At 44.0% G+C, this 19,836-nt stretch overlaps 3 protein-coding genes and 1 non-coding gene across 4 annotated transcripts; 2 read left to right on the top strand and 2 right to left on the bottom strand.

Annotated features, from left to right (window-relative positions):
- The first annotated feature begins 4,180 nt into the window (after window positions 1–4,180).
- Window positions 4,181–5,755, top strand: LOC100837545 (aspartic proteinase nepenthesin-1). The gene has a single exon (XM_003562939.2). It carries the CDS (start codon window positions 4,323–4,325, stop codon window positions 5,688–5,690), a length of 1,368 nt encoding a protein of 455 aa, XP_003562987.1. The 5' UTR covers window positions 4,181–4,322; the 3' UTR covers window positions 5,691–5,755.
- Window positions 5,756–6,528: 773 nt separating this feature from the next.
- Window positions 6,529–6,606, bottom strand: LOC112270281. Its single transcript, XR_002962676.1, has one exon. It is a non-coding gene; the product is annotated as a small nucleolar RNA snoR60 (small nucleolar RNA).
- An 857-nt stretch (window positions 6,607–7,463) lies between these two features.
- Window positions 7,464–12,667, bottom strand: LOC100837852 (pre-rRNA-processing protein ESF1). Its single transcript, XM_003562940.4, has 7 exons — window positions 12,003–12,667; window positions 11,161–11,277; window positions 9,922–10,214; window positions 9,484–9,646; window positions 9,135–9,263; window positions 8,002–8,720; window positions 7,464–7,899 (listed from the first exon to the last, which is right to left on the bottom strand). The coding sequence occupies exons 1-7, from the start codon at window positions 12,621–12,623 to the stop codon at window positions 7,656–7,658; spliced, it is 2,286 nt and encodes a 761-aa protein (XP_003562988.1). The 5' UTR covers window positions 12,624–12,667; the 3' UTR covers window positions 7,464–7,655.
- A 223-nt stretch (window positions 12,668–12,890) lies between these two features.
- LOC100838156 (glycerol-3-phosphate acyltransferase 9) lies at window positions 12,891–19,762 on the top strand. Its single transcript, XM_003562941.4, has 12 exons — window positions 12,891–13,084; window positions 13,209–13,266; window positions 14,478–14,596; window positions 16,349–16,448; window positions 17,557–17,652; window positions 17,912–18,008; window positions 18,116–18,203; window positions 18,272–18,368; window positions 18,846–18,931; window positions 19,023–19,142; window positions 19,231–19,329; window positions 19,416–19,762. Exons 1-12 carry the CDS (start codon window positions 12,999–13,001, stop codon window positions 19,462–19,464), a joined length of 1,095 nt encoding a protein of 364 aa, XP_003562989.1. The 5' UTR covers window positions 12,891–12,998; the 3' UTR covers window positions 19,465–19,762.
- The last annotated feature ends 74 nt before the right edge of the window (window positions 19,763–19,836 follow it).

A 19,836-nucleotide genomic window follows, 5' to 3' on the forward strand; every position in this document is an offset into this window, starting at 1 on the left:
TGCTTCTCGCTCAAAGCGTTCCTCTAGAAGCTTGTCCTTTCCTTTCCCTTTATCTCTGGCCTTCACCTTCTATTTATTGATTCGCTTTACTTCGTCACCAGACTTTTCATTGTGTACAGAAAGCATAGATGGAATTTTCTTCAAATGAGAGATTACATCGTACTTGACTAGAATCATTTGAGACTGCCTCATTCTCTTCATTTTTTGGAAGATGATGGGGGTCAGCTAATTGACGACCAGATCTAAGCTGAACCTAATGGACTTCTAACGGTTCCTCTTGAAGGAAGTAAAAAGACTCATCCTCTTCCTTTAACACACCAATAATGAGAACATTGAATTCTTCACTAGAGACGTCCATGCACTTTGCCAAGTGTGGATATATCTTCAGAGCGAAGCGCGGGAGAGAGATTGATTCCATCACTCGGGATGGTGCACGACATTTTGGCCGTTGTTGCCACTGGCCATGGGATATTCGAGGAACCGATGGATTGGGTCTTGTATTGTGGTTGCAGGGAATATAAGCCTCTCCTTTATGTTGATCTTGTGACTTGGCAAAGCCTTCAATGATCATAGGAGTGGATTTATATTCTGAAATCAGTATTTAATTTTCATCACAAGTTGGCCTCATATTTGAATTCAACGAATCATCTCAAAGGATGATGACATTTGTTGTAACCATCTTCTCTGCATTCCTTATGCTTTTGGGGAGACCCGCATCAATAGTCCACTCATCAATCATTTTCTGGATGATATTCTTTATAACAAAGCAATCTATGAGCTTACGACCCAAACTGCGATGGTGAGAACTAAAAATTGGCTCAGTGAACTTGGAAGCTTCTTTTGGCCTTTTAGACTTGAGCTCTCTATTTTGACGCTCACCAAGAGTCTTATTTATTTTTTATATCCGTAACAGAGATAAATCTTATAAATCTTCTTAAGCCTAAAAGGGCAGAAGAAGTTCAATGAGTCAAATTTATGTCCTTACCATCGCATATTAGGTCATACACTCAAAGACTGCTCTGTTATAAAGAATATCATCTAGAAAACTCGTGATGAGTGAACTGCTGATGCAAATCTCCTTAAAAGCATATAAAATGAAAAGAAGATGGTTGCAACAAATGTCTTCACCCTTCGAAATGATTCGATGAGTTGTGCATCTTCAAATATGAGGCCAACTTGCGATGATGCAACGGTGATCCCAAAATATAAATTCACTCCTATGATCATTTCAGGTTTTGCCAAGTCGCAAGATCAGCATAAAGGAGAGGCCTATATTCCCTTCAGCCACGATACACGACCTGGTTCATTAGATCCTCCAAGGTCCCAAGACTAGGGGCAACATCAGGAAAACGACGTGTACTACCTTGAGTGATTGATGCAATCTCTCCTTCCGCTTTGTTCTGAAGATATATCAGCACATGCCAAAGCGCATGAAGATCTCTAGTGAAGAATTCAACATTCTCACTATTGGTGTGCTTGGGGATGATGATGAGTTTCTTTACTTCCCTGAAGAACCATTAGAAGTTGACCAGGTTCAACTTAGATCAGGTCAGGAATTAGCTAACCATCATTCTCTCCTTAAAAGGACTCAAAAAGGAAGGAGCCGATCCCAAACGGGTCGATGGAATCTACCTCTAGGGTTCGAGTCAAGTACGATGTGATCTCTCGTATGAAGAAAACATTGGTCTATGTGGAAAGTCTATGTGAAAAATCACCATTGTGTTATGAAAATAATAATAGTGGCATGGATCAAGAGGTAAGAAACTTACAAACTACTTAATGAGTGTCATATAGAAGGCAAGGACGAAAGATGGTCCAATACACAACTAACATATCAATAACTATGACATGTGCAAAAATGGAGTGTCCAAACTAATTAGGGGTTCACAAACCAAGACGAGAAAACAATAGGTTACCTGTGGGGCAGAGTAAACTTCGCTGCAAGACAAGGATAGGTGGTATGAATTGATGTGGGCAACCATGTAGCTTACGGGCATTGTGATTATAGTAATTATGTTGCAGCTTAAAGAAAACAGTTCATTTCCACATCTTTCAAATAATTCATTTACATTCAATTTATATTAATCTTTGCATCTAATTGTATCAGTTTTACCCTCTGTTTTAAGCCAAATAATTAAGACACTGCCAATGGGAGGCCTCTCTGTTGGAACTCAGCGTTGTGCAGCACCCTGAGATGAAAATCTATCATTAGGGATTAGGCTATCAAGCAGCAGCTTAATGCTCCTTTCCATATGGAAATTGCCATGCTAATATGCTGGAGTATCTGGAGAACTCGTAATGATCACATCTTCAATGGGGTGAATCCCTCTCTCTATAGGTGCAGAAAGATCTTTAAGGAGGAGCTCAACCTTGTGTTCCATGGGGTAAAAAGAAAGAAGCGGGGCAGATTTAGAGACTGGATTCAGAATTTTAGATAGACTCTTGTTAACACCTTTGTTAGCATTTTGTACATACATTTACATTTTTAATATATTTGCAGTAGATCATTGATCTACTGTTTTACTTTTTCCTAAAAAAGAATCTATCATCACAGCAACCAGAAAGGAAATGTACGTCAACGAAAACAATTTTGTCAAAAATACTACATACTACAACAGGTGCAGAAACCACAACACTTTTAATATCAATATCGTCAATACTTTCATCTTGCTTCATTTTGTAAGATTGTGCAGAACAAATATCACCTTTTCATGTGCTGGATGCTAATAGTTAATCAGTAAGCACCCAGCTTACAAAATTAACACATCAGACTAATTCGGCTATTAAATAAACTATCATGCATTGTTCTAGCTAAATGCACACTGACCCTTTGTTTTGGCACAAATGCTGAGAGATCCATGAGAAGCTAAGTGCCTCTTGATAAACCATATCAAAACAATCTACAATTCAATGGACAAAAAGTATTCACTTTGCTATGAACTTGAGGACAATAATTTCAGCCACATACATAATGTGAAGCTAGAGTTTGAACAAGACTCATTCAGTTCTAAAATTGTAGATTCAGGTATATTCCCAGTCTATCATGAGAAAACCTGAAGTAATAGCTCCTACAAAGGGTCAGATATGGTGGTAATTGGTTGGATACGCAGCGCTATATGCCGTGAGAATTGGACTAGAGATGGAGGCCCTGCACTGCACAGGTGAACGACGCCTGTAATAAGTGGACAAAACGGGGGCACGCCAGCATCACCTCTGCCACGCCAAGGGTTTGGTGAATTGAACAAGAAGCCGGCTAGATAGGTTTGCGGAGGAGCGACCCAGCGACACCCGTGAAAAATCCGGATAGGCAGGCCAGTGGCCGAACACGAAGACATTGCGATGGCAGGTGAAGACGAGGATCGTGAGAGCGGGCGCGACCGGTGAGTGGTGACTGGGGAGCGAGCCAGCCGGCGTCGTTGGCCACACCGGCAGGACTGTTGGGGAAAAACTTTTTTCCGGAAAGGGAGAAAAAGAGAGTCCAGGAGATGAAGCGGTCAAGCAGGGGTCGTTGAGAAAAAAACGCGCCTCGTTTTTCTTTAAAAAAAATGCATCGATGCTTAGCTAAAAAAAGTTATCATTAGAATTGGTTGTATAATTTTCAAATTGAGTGTGGTTATATCTCAATCGTCTGATTTTTAAGCAAAAGATTTAAATTTAAGTTGACGAATTATAACTGTTGTATCAGTATCTAGATGTTATTTTAGTTTTCTTTTTCCATCGTTCGTTTCGAATCTTAAAAGACAAGCCATATTCAATTGAATATGACTGAGTAATCAAATTATTTCTAAATAAAAATCAGACGATTTAGATATAACAAAACCGTTTCAAATTTATTACACTCAGGAATTTTCAGGCGCTGGGGCTAGCTCTACCTGTACGGGGTCCTTTCTTGTGTGATTGGATTCATTCAGTCAGTTCATCCATCTTACTTACTTTTGGACCATGACGGCTTTGACAAACACAAGTCTCGTCCAATTTAGAAGGCAAAGTTTGCATTCTTATCTTATTCCCTGCACGCCGAACAAATACCTCACCTAATCTCATAAAAATTTAGCTTCCACATAAGCGTATATCTCACTCTCTTGGTGTGACCCGACAAGAATCAACGGATAAATTTTTTGCAGTTCTCTCCAGGAAGCATACCAAAAAGACCAGCACAACACATGGCGTGCTTGACCCAGTACGAAGAAAGAAGCATCACAGCACGGCGCAAAATATTTGCAACATATATATAACCCAAACCATTTCAATGCCCTATTGCCATTCTTGTATGTATACTGCAGCTAAGCTAGACATCGATCGAGCATACGTACAAATCATCAATGGCGTCATTCTCCGTGCTTCTCATACTCGCCTGTACAATTCTGGCCTCCGATGCCGCCGCCGCCGTCCGGGTCGGGCTGACGCGCATCCACGCCGACCCCGAAGTCACCGCGTCCGAGTTCGTGCGCGGCGCCCTACGCCGCGACATGCATCGGCACGCGCGGTTCGCCCGGGAGCAGCTCGCGCCGTCATCGGCGGCCGCGGCGGGCCTGACAGTCGGCGCGCCAACCCAGAAGGACCTGCGGAACGGCGGCGAGTACATCATGACGCTTTCCATCGGCACGCCGCCGCTGTCCTACCGTGCCATCGCCGACACGGGCAGCGACCTCATCTGGACGCAGTGCGCGCCCTGCGGCGACACTGTCACTGACACCGACAACCAGTGCTTCAAGCAGTCCGGGTGTCTGTACAACCCGTCCAGCTCGACCACGTTCGGCGTGCTCCCCTGCAACAGCCCGCTGAGCATGTGCGCCGCAATGGCCGGGCCGAGCCCGCCGCCCGGGTGCGCGTGCATGTACAACCAGACCTACGGCACCGGGTGGACGGCGGGGGTCCAGAGCGTGGAGACGTTCACCTTCGGCTCCTCCTCGACGCCGCCGGCTGTCCGTGTCCCCAACATCGCCTTCGGCTGCAGCAACGCGAGCAGCAACGACTGGAACGGCTCGGCGGGGCTCGTCGGGCTGGGTAGGGGGAGCATGTCGCTCGTCTCGCAGCTCGGCGCCGGGGCGTTCTCCTACTGCCTCACGCCGTTCCAGGACGCCAACAGCACGAGCACGCTCCTCCTCGGCCCATCAGCGGCGGCGGCCCTCAAGGGCACCGGCCCGGTCCGTTCGACGCCGTTCGTCGCCGGCCCATCCAAGGCGCCCATGAGCACCTACTACTACCTGAACCTGACGGGCATATCGGTCGGCGAGACGGCGCTGGCCATCCCTCCCGACGCGTTCTCCCTGCGGGCCGACGGCACCGGCGGGCTCATCATCGACTCCGGCACGACGATCACCACGCTGGTGGACTCGGCCTACCAGCAGGTGCGGGCCGCGGTCCGGTCCCTGCTGGTGACGCGGCTGCCGCTGGCCCACGGGCCGGATCACTCCACGGGCCTCGACCTCTGTTTCGCGCTAAAGGCGTCGACGCCGCCGCCGGCAATGCCGAGCATGACGCTGCACTTCGAAGGCGGCGCGGACATGGTGCTGCCGGTGGAGAACTACATGATCTTGGGCTCCGGCGTGTGGTGCCTGGCGATGCGGAACCAGACGGTTGGGGCCATGAGCATGGTCGGCAACTACCAGCAGCAGAACATTCACGTACTCTATGACGTTCGGAAGGAGACGCTGTCGTTTGCTCCAGCCGTGTGCAGCTCGCTCTGACGACAAATGCACAGATATCCGTGTACATACATGCGTACCTGGCTTCTTTAGGTGTTTTTTTTTCGGTATAGTGCTGTCGATCAGATTTTGTAAAGTTTTGTCGAGTTCACCGGCCGTAGTTTTTTTCTTTTCTACACGGCAGTGAGCGGCCGACAAATGTACAGATTTTGTGATGTTTCGGGCGTGTACGTGCTGACAGCAGTGAGCGGCCCGCCGTTCGACTTTGATCTCTGCTTCGAGTTCGAGGCTCTGGGCGACGTTGACGACGTCCGCGTCGTCCTCGTGCCACGCCCGGGACTGCATGCGGTTTGCGGGCGGGGCGCGGAGTACGCCGTGCCGCGGCGGAGGGAGCTACTTCGACGCGGTGGACGAGCTAGGCAACGTGAGCAAACTCCAGCCATCCAGCGGGACGACGCGTTTGGACCGGCGCGGTCCGTTCCGGCAAAAGGGGCGAAACCACAGTCCAGCGGGACGACGTATTTTCGTTCCAAATTTGGCGGGTTTGCGTCGACCCGGACCATGCACGGAGCGCCGTCTCATCCGCCGCCCTAGCTTTATAGTGACCCGTGATCAGAACAAAGTCGCCCCTTCCCCCCATTCCCATTACTTCAGACCCCAACTCCTGCCCCCATCGCCGCCGACCAGTCTCTCCGCCGCCCCGCCCCCGAGTTGTCCCGGTGCGGACTGTGGACGCCCATCGCCGCCGCCGCCGTCCCCGAGTTTGCGCTGTAAACTGCTGCAAACCGTTACAATGGAGTCAACAGATGCATCATTATTGCCAAACTACGATGAAAGAATACAGAGCCAAAATTGGAAGTGAATTACTAACAGACATAAATGCATCAGAGGCGGCTCGATCTTGCTTCATCCATTTTGATGTTCTGAAGAGGAATCAAAATAAGCTCGTCGTTTGCTAATGTGGCCACAGAATCGTTTGATTGGATGCAAACTGTGCAGGGTGAAAACTTCTACTCCATCCGATCCAAAATAAGTGTCACAGTTTTGAAATAGTTCAAAACCTTAAGCTCATGAGTTTTGGATCGGAGGTACTTCGTCCGTTCAACAAAGGATGTCTCAACTTTGACTAAATTTGAATGCATCTATACACTAAGCCATGCCTAGATACATCCAAATTTTGACAAACTTGAGACATCTTTTGTTGGATGGATGGAGTAGTATTGTTTAGCATTAGATCAGTAGACAACGACCAAGATCAAAGCGTCACACGTTTTGGAGGAAATGAGGCGGGGCTGGTCATTAAGAGATATTTTTGATAAAAGTACGCTCAGATGATTATAAGTTAGCAAGTTGCACAATAGAGTTTCCACTTTTCATTGGATAATATATACTCCCTCCGTCCTGAATTAAGTGACGTGGATTTGTATAAGGTTGGTCATAATGGGGAGTAACATAAGCCAGTAACATGCATATGTTACTAGTCTAACATATTTATGATAACATAGAAGTCTCATTTATTAGCTTTATAGACTCATTATATCTTGGGAAGTGTGATGTCATGGTAACATATCTAGTTACCCAAACCATTTCTTTCCTCATTAATAACATGACACATCACCCAAATTGCTTAGTTGACACTTTAGTTACTACCTTTGTTATTCCCACTATGACCAGTCTAAGATGCTATACAAATCCACGCCAGTTAATTTTGGACAGAGGGAGTATATCCGTGTGTGCGCTCACGCGCCTTGCGATCGAGAGGTATGCATTTCAACTTGCCCGATTTTTCTCTTTTTTGTGCATGCCAATTCAACCAATAAAATTCAATGGATGTTTAAACAATATGCATGTTTATAGAACCCGCATAAAGATGAACACATGAATACACAAACCTTTAAGCTTCACAGAGCCTAAACCCTGCTTGTCAAATAACGGGGAATCCAATGTCTGTTCATTGAGAGACATTACATCAAAACTGCATCAGGGGCACACAGAACTCTACTCTATCTATCGGTCACCAGCACTTGCATTCTTAAATGCAGTAAGGTTCCTTTTGAGAGACTTGACAGCAGACAGCATCTGCAGTTTCTCCGTGGAGGCCCCATCACGTTTCTGCTTAGCGTTCTTCGGAGATGCATCATCAGGTGCCAAAGTACTTCCCAGAGACGAGTCCTCAACAGGTGGTTCAGTATCCAATCTGCCTGCATGTGCCCCTTGCTTCCCAGCTTGCTTTCGCAAGAAGGCAGCACTCCTGTACAAAAACCATTCAACAGTCAGCATGGCTAACACTATGTAGGCGAAACAGATTGTACAAGAGTAGTATAGGGGGAAATATGATAATGGATGGTGGTACCTCTTGTATTGGGGATCGGTAGGATCAATCGCATACAGATGAGATGTGAACATGTCTGAGAACCTCTCATCTTTGCTAAGATCAATTTCAGGGACTTTATCCTCGACAGAAACCTCTTTACCCTTCTTGCCCTTTTTGCTCTTGCGTTTTAAGTTATAACCCTTTGCACCATTAGCTGCATCCTCATCAGCAGCAACCAAGAGTTCCAACTCTTCTTTAGTTGCTTCTGGCTCAAAATGTTCCTCTGGAAGCTTGTCCTTTCCTTTCCCTTTGCCTTTATCTTTGGGCTTCACCTTCTGTTTCTTGCTTGGCTTTACTTCATCATCGGACTTTTCGTCATCGTCGAAGAAATCATCGTCTTCATCAGGGCCATCTTCGCTGCTATAGTCATCATCATCCTTCGACACTCTCTTCCTAGCTTTCCGTTTCTCTTTCATTTTTTCTTGGTGCTTCTCCCAGACAGTCTTCTTCTCGGTGCTCTTTCTCTCAATGATACGTTTGCTGAGGTCCTCTAGCTCTGTGTTGAATGTTATCTCCATGTCCTGGTCATCAGTTTGTTCCTCATCAGATTTATCTCCTTGCAGTAAAAGAGCGACACGCTCCTTATTTGTTAACTTTCTTTTCACCACAGCACCTGATAGAGACTCATCACCATGGGCATCTACATCATCATCGGATGAACTGTCATCACTTGCTAAGAAAACACCAAGGTCATCTAACTGCAACAGAAAATTTATAAACATTAAAGATGTAAAACCGGAGTAAATCAAAGGAATGTAAAACCGAAGTAAATCAAAGGACAAGGAGCAATAACCAAGAATAAAATTTTCATGAGAAAACAAAGCTAAAAAGTGTCGTTAATAAATAAAATGATGCCCTTTACCTTAAAAAAAGCTAAAAAAAGCATCGCATCATTATGAAATCATGTCTTGAAAGAGCAGCAAGTATATAACTCACAGCTGTTCCGAGAAGATTTAAAGAAAATACAAGAGATGCCTTGCAAAATATGATTACAATGCTGAATGCCTAATATGACACTGTAAATCACCCCCCTTCACATTCATAATGTTAATAAGCAACTGAATGTTTTAGTGTTAGCAAATAAAACAATTTATTAAGATAACACTGCTAACCTGATCATCATTGAACTTCCGCCTCAAGATCTTCTTGCGCTCTGGTTCGTCATCATCCCAGGTGAGCTTAACTTTGCTATGTTGCAAAGCACGAGTCTCAAAATCAGGCTCCTTGTAACTCGGAGGTGCCTGCGTGAATCAAACAAGTTATGAACCAAAAAGGGTTCTGCTAGCAGAACGGAAAGGCAAGTTGTGCTTAGCATAGTATCATAACTTATGAAAAGCGAGAGACAAAGAAGCATAATTATCAGCCACTTTTGGAAAAAGAGTAACTTGATGCTGCCAACTGCCATTACATCGATATAATTACCAACAGAAATGACTGCAGACACAATTCTATTAAAGATACCTCTGTGGCTACATCACGAGCAGGATGTTTGAACTCCATAGAGTCAGGAATAAACTGCAAATCAAACACATTTGCCGTTTTCAAGAACTCAGTACGATCAAGAGTCGTGTATAGGTGATTTGCAGTAGCACTGGAATCACACACAACAACTGCATAGTAGTACCTGCAGCAAGAATCACAAGAGAACAAATTGAGAAACCTATGGCAAGTAGTAAAATTTTCATATGTAAGACGATGCATAGACAAAGGCTCTTTGGACATATGCAGACAATCCCAAACATGACAATCAGAAGCCACAATAAGTACAATTACACATAGCCTGTGGAGATTATGGACTATGGTTAAAAAAATGCATTCATACTTATTTCAGTTAGTTCTAACAAAAAGATAGAAAAAGGATAATAGTCAGCAAAAAGTTCTGTCCATTTTGATGCTAACCTCAGTCTGTTAAGCTCATAAGTACGCAACTTGTTGTTCTCAGTCTCAGAGTCAGGTTCACTGTTGTCTTCATCATCGCCGTCCTCATCGTCATCGCCCTCATCATCATCAACATCTTCATCCTCCTCCTTGTTGTCATCACCATCACCATCGGCACCAACGAGAGCAGATGGGCCTTGAGTTGTCTCAATTTCCAAGCACTTCCGCCCAAATTCTGATGGATAGATTGACACTGATAGAACTTGCCCACCTTTTGGAATGCAAGATGTCATCACCATATACAGGTCAACCGCCTGTTCAAAGAGAGAAAAGAAAGGAATAAAAACATTTAACCCAAATAGCCAAACAGAAGTTGATAGGAGAAACATCGAAATGCTAAGGTGTTTGCTTGGATCTTCAGTTTTAGCAAAAACAGGATTTCATTAAGTTAAATTTGGACCCATCAACTGACACAACATTGGGTTGGATTGCTGTAAACCAATATAACACCACAGGAAGTTCTTCAATAATCAAGGACGACAAAATGCACACATCAAAATGCAAATACAATGAAGCACCTCCTCTTGGTTGACACTTGGCAATTAGCACATAAGACACAAGTGAAGATACTTGTGGCAATTCGATTTAGATAAGGTTATTTTTAACTGTCTAATTATCATCAGCAAGCGATTTAGATAAGTTTTCTTTTTCCTTGGGTCATGTGGCTCATGCCTTCTTGTGGTGTTGTCAACTCACTATCCTAATGATATACATGCAGCTCTCCTGAGTGGTCTTGAAAAACATAATCTATAATAACTGCATTCAGTACAATTATCTCCAAAGTTGTGAGGTTTACGGATGGAAATTTCACCTACTTTAAATTAAACAAATCATAAAGAACAGAAACTAAAATAACTTTAAGCAAAACAGCATGACCGATAGGTGCTACTTCAACCTAACAAACAAGCAAAACAAAGCATTTTTTCTTCAAAAGTCCTAGCTAAAAATGTTTTGCCAAAATTGATTTACAAAAACTTCCTTGAGTTTTTATTAGAAGTCTAAATGAATTTACGAAGGCAAAAACAGCAACGGAATACATGTTAGCCGCACAGAAAATAAATACAAGTTAGCCCCAAACATACTCTCAAGGTGATTCTCAAGCAACCAAAATAACAAATTGTGTTTGAGCATTGCTGGAAATTGTTTAGGCAAAGAGGATTACTTCCCAACATAAAAGTAACTGTTGATTAGCACACGCACCTTAATATGATCCCAGTCCATATTAACAACAGCAAGCCTGTGAGTTTCCTTGTCAATCATAGGTGTATCATCATGCTGGGCCATCAGATAATGAGCAATGTCACTGCCAACAGAGTACTGCAGAAAAAAAGAGTGCCAATTAGAAGTAGCGAGAAAAATGTAGTAACGCACTGTTCCTCTCTTTTCTCAAGAAACTGGCAGGAGCACCGCCTTGTCAATAAGAGAATCATTCCTTTCTCTTGAAGACAAGAAAAATATAACCACCAAGAAGTGTTCCATCAAGATAATTTAGCGACTCCTACACATCTCATATTAGCAAACCTAACTACACATAAGTTACTGAAAAACAAAAAACAAAAATAAGGCCAATAGTTGTAGTTGGAAATCATTTTCCTAGTCACATATTGAAATGTGCAGTTGCAGAAACATACACATCTATTTCTACATACCATGCATTGCTCAATAAACTTCATGCTTTACAAGAAAAATAACGCGACGCCAAGTCACCAAGAGCAAACATAGGGCAGAATAACGGAAATTTGAAGTTTGGCCAAGAGGGGTAAAAACATGGATCTTTGCTATCCACATGTAAGATCATCTCATAGCGAATCATTAGAAATAACCAACCAGAACATATATTATTATTTCACATGTTATGATATTAACATACCGGAGTCCTCCCATGCTCCCAAGAATTGGAAAACACAATTTCTAAAGCAAACCTATGCTATGTGAAAATGCCAGCTTCACTAGAGCAAGCATAGAGAACGTTGCAATCTATATATCGGAGGAAGCAAATCAAGCGAAAGTGAAACGTCACATAACGGGAAGGGTAATATCACCTGATCATCATCTTCTTCCTCCTCTTCCTCGTCATCACTACTGGAGCTATCTTCCTCATCTTGTTGATCCTCTTCTTCCATCTCACCATCCTCTTCTCCAATCAACTTCTCTTTCTCCTTTTTCTTGTCCTTTTCATCCCCTTCCTCTTGGTTGAGATAGTAATGCAGCATGGGGTTCTCCTTGGCGCCCTTTTTGCGGCGCCTGCCGCGCTTGTCCACCGGCGCCTCCGACGAATCGAACATCGGGTCCGTCAGCATGCTGCTGAACCTCGGGTCCAGGGCCACCTTGGACTCCTTCCGCCGGATCGGCCGGAACCTCGGGTCGGTCCGCGCCGCCGCGAACCGCTCGTCCTCCATCGCGCGCCGCATTTTGTCGTTTCCCCGCTTTGCCTCATCCGCCCCTGCTCCAGCTGCCTCAGCCTCCGCCTTCTTCTCATTCTTGAACTTCTTCCCGTGCTCCTTCTCCTCCTGCCCGTCCTTGTGCTTGCGCTTGGCGCCATGGCGTTGCGGGGCTTCGTCGGCCGTGGGACGCTCATGCTTATTCTTCTTGAGCTTTTTCTCGTCCTTGGAGCTGGATTTCTTGGCCTTCTTGGAACCCTTGAGGTTGGCCGGCGGCGCCATGGCGGCTGCGGCTAGGGTGCAGTGGCGGCGAGGAGGGTATCGACACTATCGAGTAAACCATAGATCACCTCGCCTTTATGGATCATATAAGCCGAGATGGGCCACATCGGCCCGTGGGCAAATCGATCCGGCCCATAACTTACCTGCGCTTTGGCCCATGTTTGCAAACCGGACCCACCTGTCAGTAAGCTAATGGGTGTCTTACCTTACCTGTTAGGGCGGCCCCACTTGTTTATGAGCCGTCCCTCTCGCTGTATGTATGATCCACACATTTGCTAGACGTACACGCCTCATCATTACGCCCAATCTCACCTGCTAGTCCCCCTTCTTCCCCGCCTCGGCGTCGTCGCCGCCGGCGTCTACCGCTGGGAGGAGATGGCGTCGTCGCTCGACGCGCCGAACCTTGATGATTACCTCCCCACGGACTCGCTCCCGCAGGAACCCCCCAGGAGCCTCAATCTGTAATAGCCCTAACCCTGTCTGTGCGTCTTGCTTGCTTATTAATCTCGTAACCCTAGTGTGAATTAATTCTCGATTTCAGTGAGTCTTCTGAGGCGTTTGTTGCCCTTTTCTGCACTTATGCAGGCGCGATCTGCTGGACATCTCGCCAGTGCTCACTGAAGCGGCGGGCGCCATCGTGGATGTGAGTGGCTCCTCTTTCGTATGCATTTTCGGGTTAGTTGATGCTGTCCTAGTGTCCTTATGAGGACGTACGAGCTCAGAAGTCGTTTCTAGGCTTATGATCTCCGAGGTTTAACAGTAGGGGAAAACCGAGCCTACTTTGGCTCTGTATTTGGTCCAATCAGAGAGCGCTGGCAGGGGCCGAAGTGCTGCAAGGACGATTCCTTGAATGTTTCTTGGATTCCTTGACTGCATTATAGATCACAGAAGTTGTTGGCATTGCGAAATTCAACTTACTTTTTTTATTGAATGGACTGTTTGTTGCTAGTCCAAGCATACTGTTGGAAGAAACAACAACAGCTATCAGTTGTTGATCCTTTTGTTTTACGTAATGCAGTCACATTGATTAACTAATTGAAATGCGTAGTCGATATTAATTAGTAAGCTCTGCAGGCAATTCTCCCATAATTTAGGTGTAAAATAGATATTAAATATTTGTACTATAATCTGATTCCTGTCCCGCAAGGATATAAACTTGAGCATCTTTTGTGTACATACATGCACATTGTCAGGAAATGATTACAACGTAAATTACCGGTTGTCTGAGGTGCACATAATTTGAGCGTGTGGCTGTTTTGTCTTCAGGACTTATTATCCGCCGTATATTTTGTTATGTCTTATGTAAGGCTAGACATATAAGTGTCATGGCTGCAGCCGGCATCATTGCCCAAGTCCATGAGCTGTGGCAGTGCAGGAGGAGCCCAAACTTGCTTAGAGTCCAACTGGATTTCTGAATTAGGAAGTACGGCATATTTGAGCTGTAATGCCTATTGATAGGAGAGTTACTACTATCAAGGTCTATTATGTATTCTAATAAATTAAAGAGTTATGTGCGATTTCAGTTTGTGTCTCGCTTGTAAGGCAGCCCTTGACATAATAAAGGAGCCACCCGTGATATGAGACCAGCAAAGAACTAGAAGGAAATTTTTCCTTTTATGTGCAGTCCTTTCCACCTGCCTACAAGCCATAGATGCACGACCTTTCCATGACCATGGTCTAATCTGTTATTCTGAAAGTCCAAGCTTTAACATCTTTATGACATGTCTCATGGTCATGGACTACTGTATATGTGTCTTTTGTTGGGTATGGGATATACAGTGCAGTCACCATTATTATATTGTCTATCTGTTTGTAGGTGTCTATTTTTTCATTCTTGTGTGTGCATCTACGCAGGATTCGTTCACACGCTGCTTTAAGTCAAATTCTCCAGAGCCATGGAACTGGAACATTTATTTGTTCCCGTTATGGTGCTTCGGAGTAGTCGTAAGATACGGACTACTGTTTCCACTCAGGTACTTGAGGATTCAAAACTTCATATCGAGCTTTGGGTTGCTAAGTCTTATCCTAAATGTTTACATTATTATTCCTCTTTTATTTTGATATGGGCAGTTTTGTTATTCTTCCCTGTTGATTTGTTGTCGATGCAGATTGGGAAGTCCTTGAATGTGTTGCCAGAAAAGGACAGCACACCTTTTGAAGTACACGTTTTGCAAATTACTGACATCTCAATCTCAATTTAGTTTTAGTGCAACTCAGTTTCAGTTTTTCAATAGCGTGACGATGAGGCGCTCTTTCCATGACCATCTTCAACACTATGAGAAACCTAAAAACGTGAACTTTAGTGTAATGCAGTAGAAGAAACCAGGTTTACAGGCTATAGCTTCAAAAAAATTTAGATCTTTCAAAAGATGCTTTGGGGTCTGCCTTTTGTTTCCGGGGTGTGTTTGTGGGTATCCATATATAGAAACTACTTCACCAAGGATTTACACATTTTTATCCCTGGTACAAGTATTATTTCATCCATCACAATCCCCTTGGTCTATTAATCATTGCCTTGTGTGTGTGGTTACATTTCTTTGTGACCCCCCTGTGCCTGTTTCCCTTGGTTTAGGCAGATTTGACTAAGTTACCACCATGCTGGCAATGCCACGCTGTCAAATGAGCCGAACACTTCTTACCCCACTCATGCCTGACTGCTCTCTCTCCTCTGGCTTTCTCTTCTCCTCTTGCATTCTTCTCCGGCAAACCTGATGGAACCCTAGCTCGTCACCGCCGCACTGCCGGCAGTGGAATCTGTTCCGCCGGCCAGCCTGCTGGTCAACTCTGTCGCACTTGGTCCTCATTTCTCCCCCCTACATCGACCCCGAAGCTCCCAGCGCCGGCATCCAGTCATTGCCGTCACTACCGCTGGAGCTGCCTCTCATCGGGAAGAAGAGGGGGTCGAGGGCGTCGAGTGGCGCAGGGAGCAGCTCGCTCTCCCCTCTCATTACCCAATCGAAGGAAGCTGCCAGGACCCACCGCCATCACTGCCTCTCGTCAGGAAGAGAGAGATGCTCTCCCTGTTATTCCCCAATTGAAGGAGGGCGTCGAGCGGGATAGGGAGCAGCTGCTGGCACAGATCGAGCGCCCCGGAGAAGCACTTGTTGCAGAGATGGTGAACTCTCCAGCGCCAGCTCGGGCTCAGTGGTGACTGCAGCCCCCTGCTGCGGTGCCCACCCCTCAGGGTCAAACTCCACTGCTGCCGTCCGAATGAAGCCGGCAGAGGCAGGAGGCGGCCTTGCCGCCGCGAGGAGCAGCCCAACTGCCGTGCAGGCCTCCACTAGGTTTCCACCGGAGAAGAAAGATTGCGGAAAAAAAGAGAATACAAGGGGAGAGAGAGGGAGGGAGTCATGCGCAGGGAGGGGGGTTGTTTCACTTGCCACCATGGCAGTCAACCAGGTCAAAACCACCTTGAACTCGAAGAAAACAGCCAGGCATTGGTGTGTCTGGTTTTGACAGTTCGGGGGGGGGGGGGGTTTATGCCCGGTTTCATAGTTCAGGGTGTCTTTTGAACTTTATGATAAGTCCAGGGGGGTAAAATGGACTTACTTCTTACAAGTACTTAAATACTCTGATTACAAGTTATTTCTTGAAGATCTTAATTTGATTCTATGCAAAACAAAAATCAGAGAAACTTACCCAGTGAATCTCCTGACTTCATTGATTTCTTTTGTTGAACTTTGAATTGGAAATCATCATCATCTGATAACTCAATTATGTATCAGGGTATTAACGCTTGGATTAGGATGGATGGTATTCTTTGCTGCCTTTTTTCCCGTGCATTTCCTATTGAAAGGGCAAAATAAACTGAGAAGTAAAATAGAGGTGAGCTATTATATGTTCATGCATTTAAATCATCTCTGATTGTGGATGTGTGCATACCTCAGTGTAAATTACCTCATGACAGTTCTGAGACGAAACTTAACTGGAGTCTTGGACTCTTGGTTAAGATGACAACTGCTTGTTTCAGATGGCGCATGATTCCATGGATAGTTTCATTCAGTGTCATGATACAGAACATAGCTGCCACTAGGCACTTTATTAGGTTGCAATTGGTTCCGACTTCTGACCAACTTTAATATAATGCGGTTATAAAAATGCTTCTGCGCAACACTGAGCCTGTGAACCTTCTACAGCAGAAAGGATTCATCTGCTCCAGTATGAGGATTGAGGAGTTCACTTGTCCTGCTCCGCAAATTTTGCCCTCTGTTGGGACTATTTCTGTTTGAGGCTCTGAGCATCTCATGTGTGCGCGTGTGCATGTGGTAGTGTTTGAGCATTCATGTCCTTGCTTAGGGGTTTTGGGTAGATGAATATGGTAAATCACTGCCATCTTAATGATGTGGTGATGAGCTAATAACATGCTATCGCAAAGATGTTTTCCAGCTTTTGGCGAATGCTGATATGGGTCTTGGATCTTGATGCTGAACTTTAGGTATAGAGATCATTACTTAGTGCATGCTTAAGTTTTATTATTATTATTAGCACTCCATCAGTTAATCCTTTTGTCAACTCTTTAAGGGGGTTTGTGTTTAAGGGGGCGTGCCCTGGGCCAATAATCTGCAGTATAAAAAGCCGCTCCTAAAAGCAACAAAAAGGTTCTGTTTTATGCTTATACTGTAAGTAACCTTATTGTGGTTAGACTACTCTTGGTTTTGTCTTTGAAGCCTAGTGAGCTAGCTTTGTTAAATGACCCTTCAAAGTTTTTTGAGTTAATTGGGCTTATCCACTCACATCTACTTTCGTGCAGCTGTTTGGCCGTACCACCATTATTTTTTGTGGCGCTGTGTAGCTTTAAATTTTAATAATCTATTCAGGTTTTTCAAGTACCCTAATTGGTTGTTTGGCCCATTATCCTTACAATAGTGTGAGGTTTCTAGAAACTTCGTGAGTTCTTAGTGAGTTACATTAATTCGTTTTGAACTTTGTGCAGAGAAAGCTCGTTGAAATGATGTGCAGTGTTTTTGTTGCTTCTTGGACTGGAGTAATCAAGTACCATGGACCACGCCCAAGCTCACGGCCTTATCAGGTTGTCTTTTTTCTTGTTCTGTTCACTCATGTCCGAGCGATTTGCACCCTTGTGCGATCAGTAGAGAGGGAAGGAGGGAACATATCCAAGATCTGTGCCTTATTTGTCGTCTTGAAATTTAACTTCAGATCATCAGATGTTTGTAGTTCCATTGTATACGCCAAAGCTTATCCCTGTCTGTGGACCCATGCTTTCCTTATGCATAAGTACTTATCTTTCTAGAAAATTCTGAATAGGACTGATACCTTTCATCCAACAGGTATTTGTTGCAAACCATACATCAATGATAGATTTCATTATTCTGGAGCAGATGACAGCATTTGCTGTCATTATGCAAAAGCATCCTGGATGGGTTGGTTAGTTTCTCATTCTTCAAAAACTTATCTTTTAGTTTTAGTTTAGTTTTCAATGCTAGAATCTTGAATTGTTCTTATCTTATTATTTTTCTCTCTTCCCCTTGCAGGATTTATTCAGAAGACTATTTTGGAAAGTGTGGGTTGCATCTGGTTTAATCGTAATGATCTTAAGGATCGTGAAGTAGTTGGCAGAAAGTAAGTTTGTGCCTTTGCAAATGTATCTGTTAAAAAGTTCATTTCATTCAGAGATTTTGTCTTGCCAGGTTACGTGATCATGTTCAACGTCCAGACAACAACCCTCTCTTGATTTTCCCAGAAGGAACTTGTGTTAACAACCAGTACACTGTAATGTTCAAGAAGGTAAAATGGTTAACCACTTGACCCAATTTTTTTCCTTAATGGCCATATAAATGACTTTGAATACACTACATTATTCGAGAGAGAATTCAGAGTTCAATTCTTTGTGGGATTCTAAACAAAACTATCCAGATCTTTGGTCATGCAATGTGGTATTGGTATCAATAAACCGTCAGGTTTTCTAAGCTGTATATTTAGATCATATATCGGAGTTCCTTGCATGCAAAGCAAACATAAAGACTTTCTGAGTTTAGAAAAGAAAGAAAAACATGTCGCTCATAGACAAGATTGGTTTGAGGCTTCAAGCAGATGCTGGAAATCAGTCAGCTTCTTCTTGAGCAAAAAATCACTCTTCTCGTTTTTTCTTGAGCAAAAACCACTCTTTTCCATTGCGTATATTGAGACATTTGATGTTGTTGATCATGATCACACATATATTTATATTAAGCATGAGTTGGAAATTTTTTTTGTATTTTTCAGGGTGCTTTTGAGCTTGGGTGTGCTGTATGTCCGATAGCTATCAAGTATAATAAAATATTTGTTGATGCCTTCTGGAATAGTAAGAAGTAAGGAGTACACATAACTACATGAATTTACTTTGGTCACACTTTTATATTCTGTTTTTTCATGTATTGCTTCACTTGGAATGTTTACCAGGCAATCTTTCACAATGCACTTGGGTCGGCTTATGACATCATGGGCTGTAGTGTGTGATGTTTGGTTCTTGGAACCTCAATATCTCAGGGAAGGAGAGACATCGATTGCATTTACTGAAAGGTAGCCTAAATTTGGATTCTATTTCTTTCTTAAGAAAAATACCAAGGGTCAGGAAATCTTTTGATTCTTCGTGAAATGCTTTGTACAGAGTAAGGGACATGATAGCTGCTCGAGCCGGTCTTAAGAAGGTTCTGTGGGATGGGTATCTGAAGCATAACCGTCCTAGCCCCAAACACACTGAGGAGAAGTGCGTCAACTCCCTCCCTTCCTTCTCTCTAGTATGTTAACCATTTTAAGTTGACATGATATCCAATGAGCTTTTCAATTTTTCAGGCAGCGCATATTTGCAGAATCGGTGTTGAAGAGACTAGAGGAAAGCTAAAAAGGTGTTGGTCAACTCTTCCGCTCCTGGACTCCTGGTTAATAGAGGCATTTACCCTTTAGCCACATGTGTTATCCCTTAATTGTCCTAAGTGAGTATGGGATACGTGGAAATGACCGCCGCAGTTTTGCTGTAAATTTGTTTGCAGTTTGACAGAATCAGTAGCATGTGCTTCGCAAGAACAATTGCATGTAAGCTTGGCTATAGATTTATACAATACTTTATGATCCGTTAATGTTAACACATAATAACAAACATTGGCTGCTCCAGTAGGAGTCTTGTCATTTTTATATCGTTACACATGTGATTATTCATTCGATTTATTTTGTTTCTTAAGCAAGAGGTATAATTAGACTACAACTCCAAAGTAGT

This window comes from Brachypodium distachyon, chromosome 1 (assembly GCF_000005505.3).
Source record: "Brachypodium distachyon strain Bd21 chromosome 1, Brachypodium_distachyon_v3.0, whole genome shotgun sequence".
In the NCBI taxonomy this organism is placed as follows: domain Eukaryota; kingdom Viridiplantae; phylum Streptophyta; class Magnoliopsida; order Poales; family Poaceae; genus Brachypodium; species Brachypodium distachyon.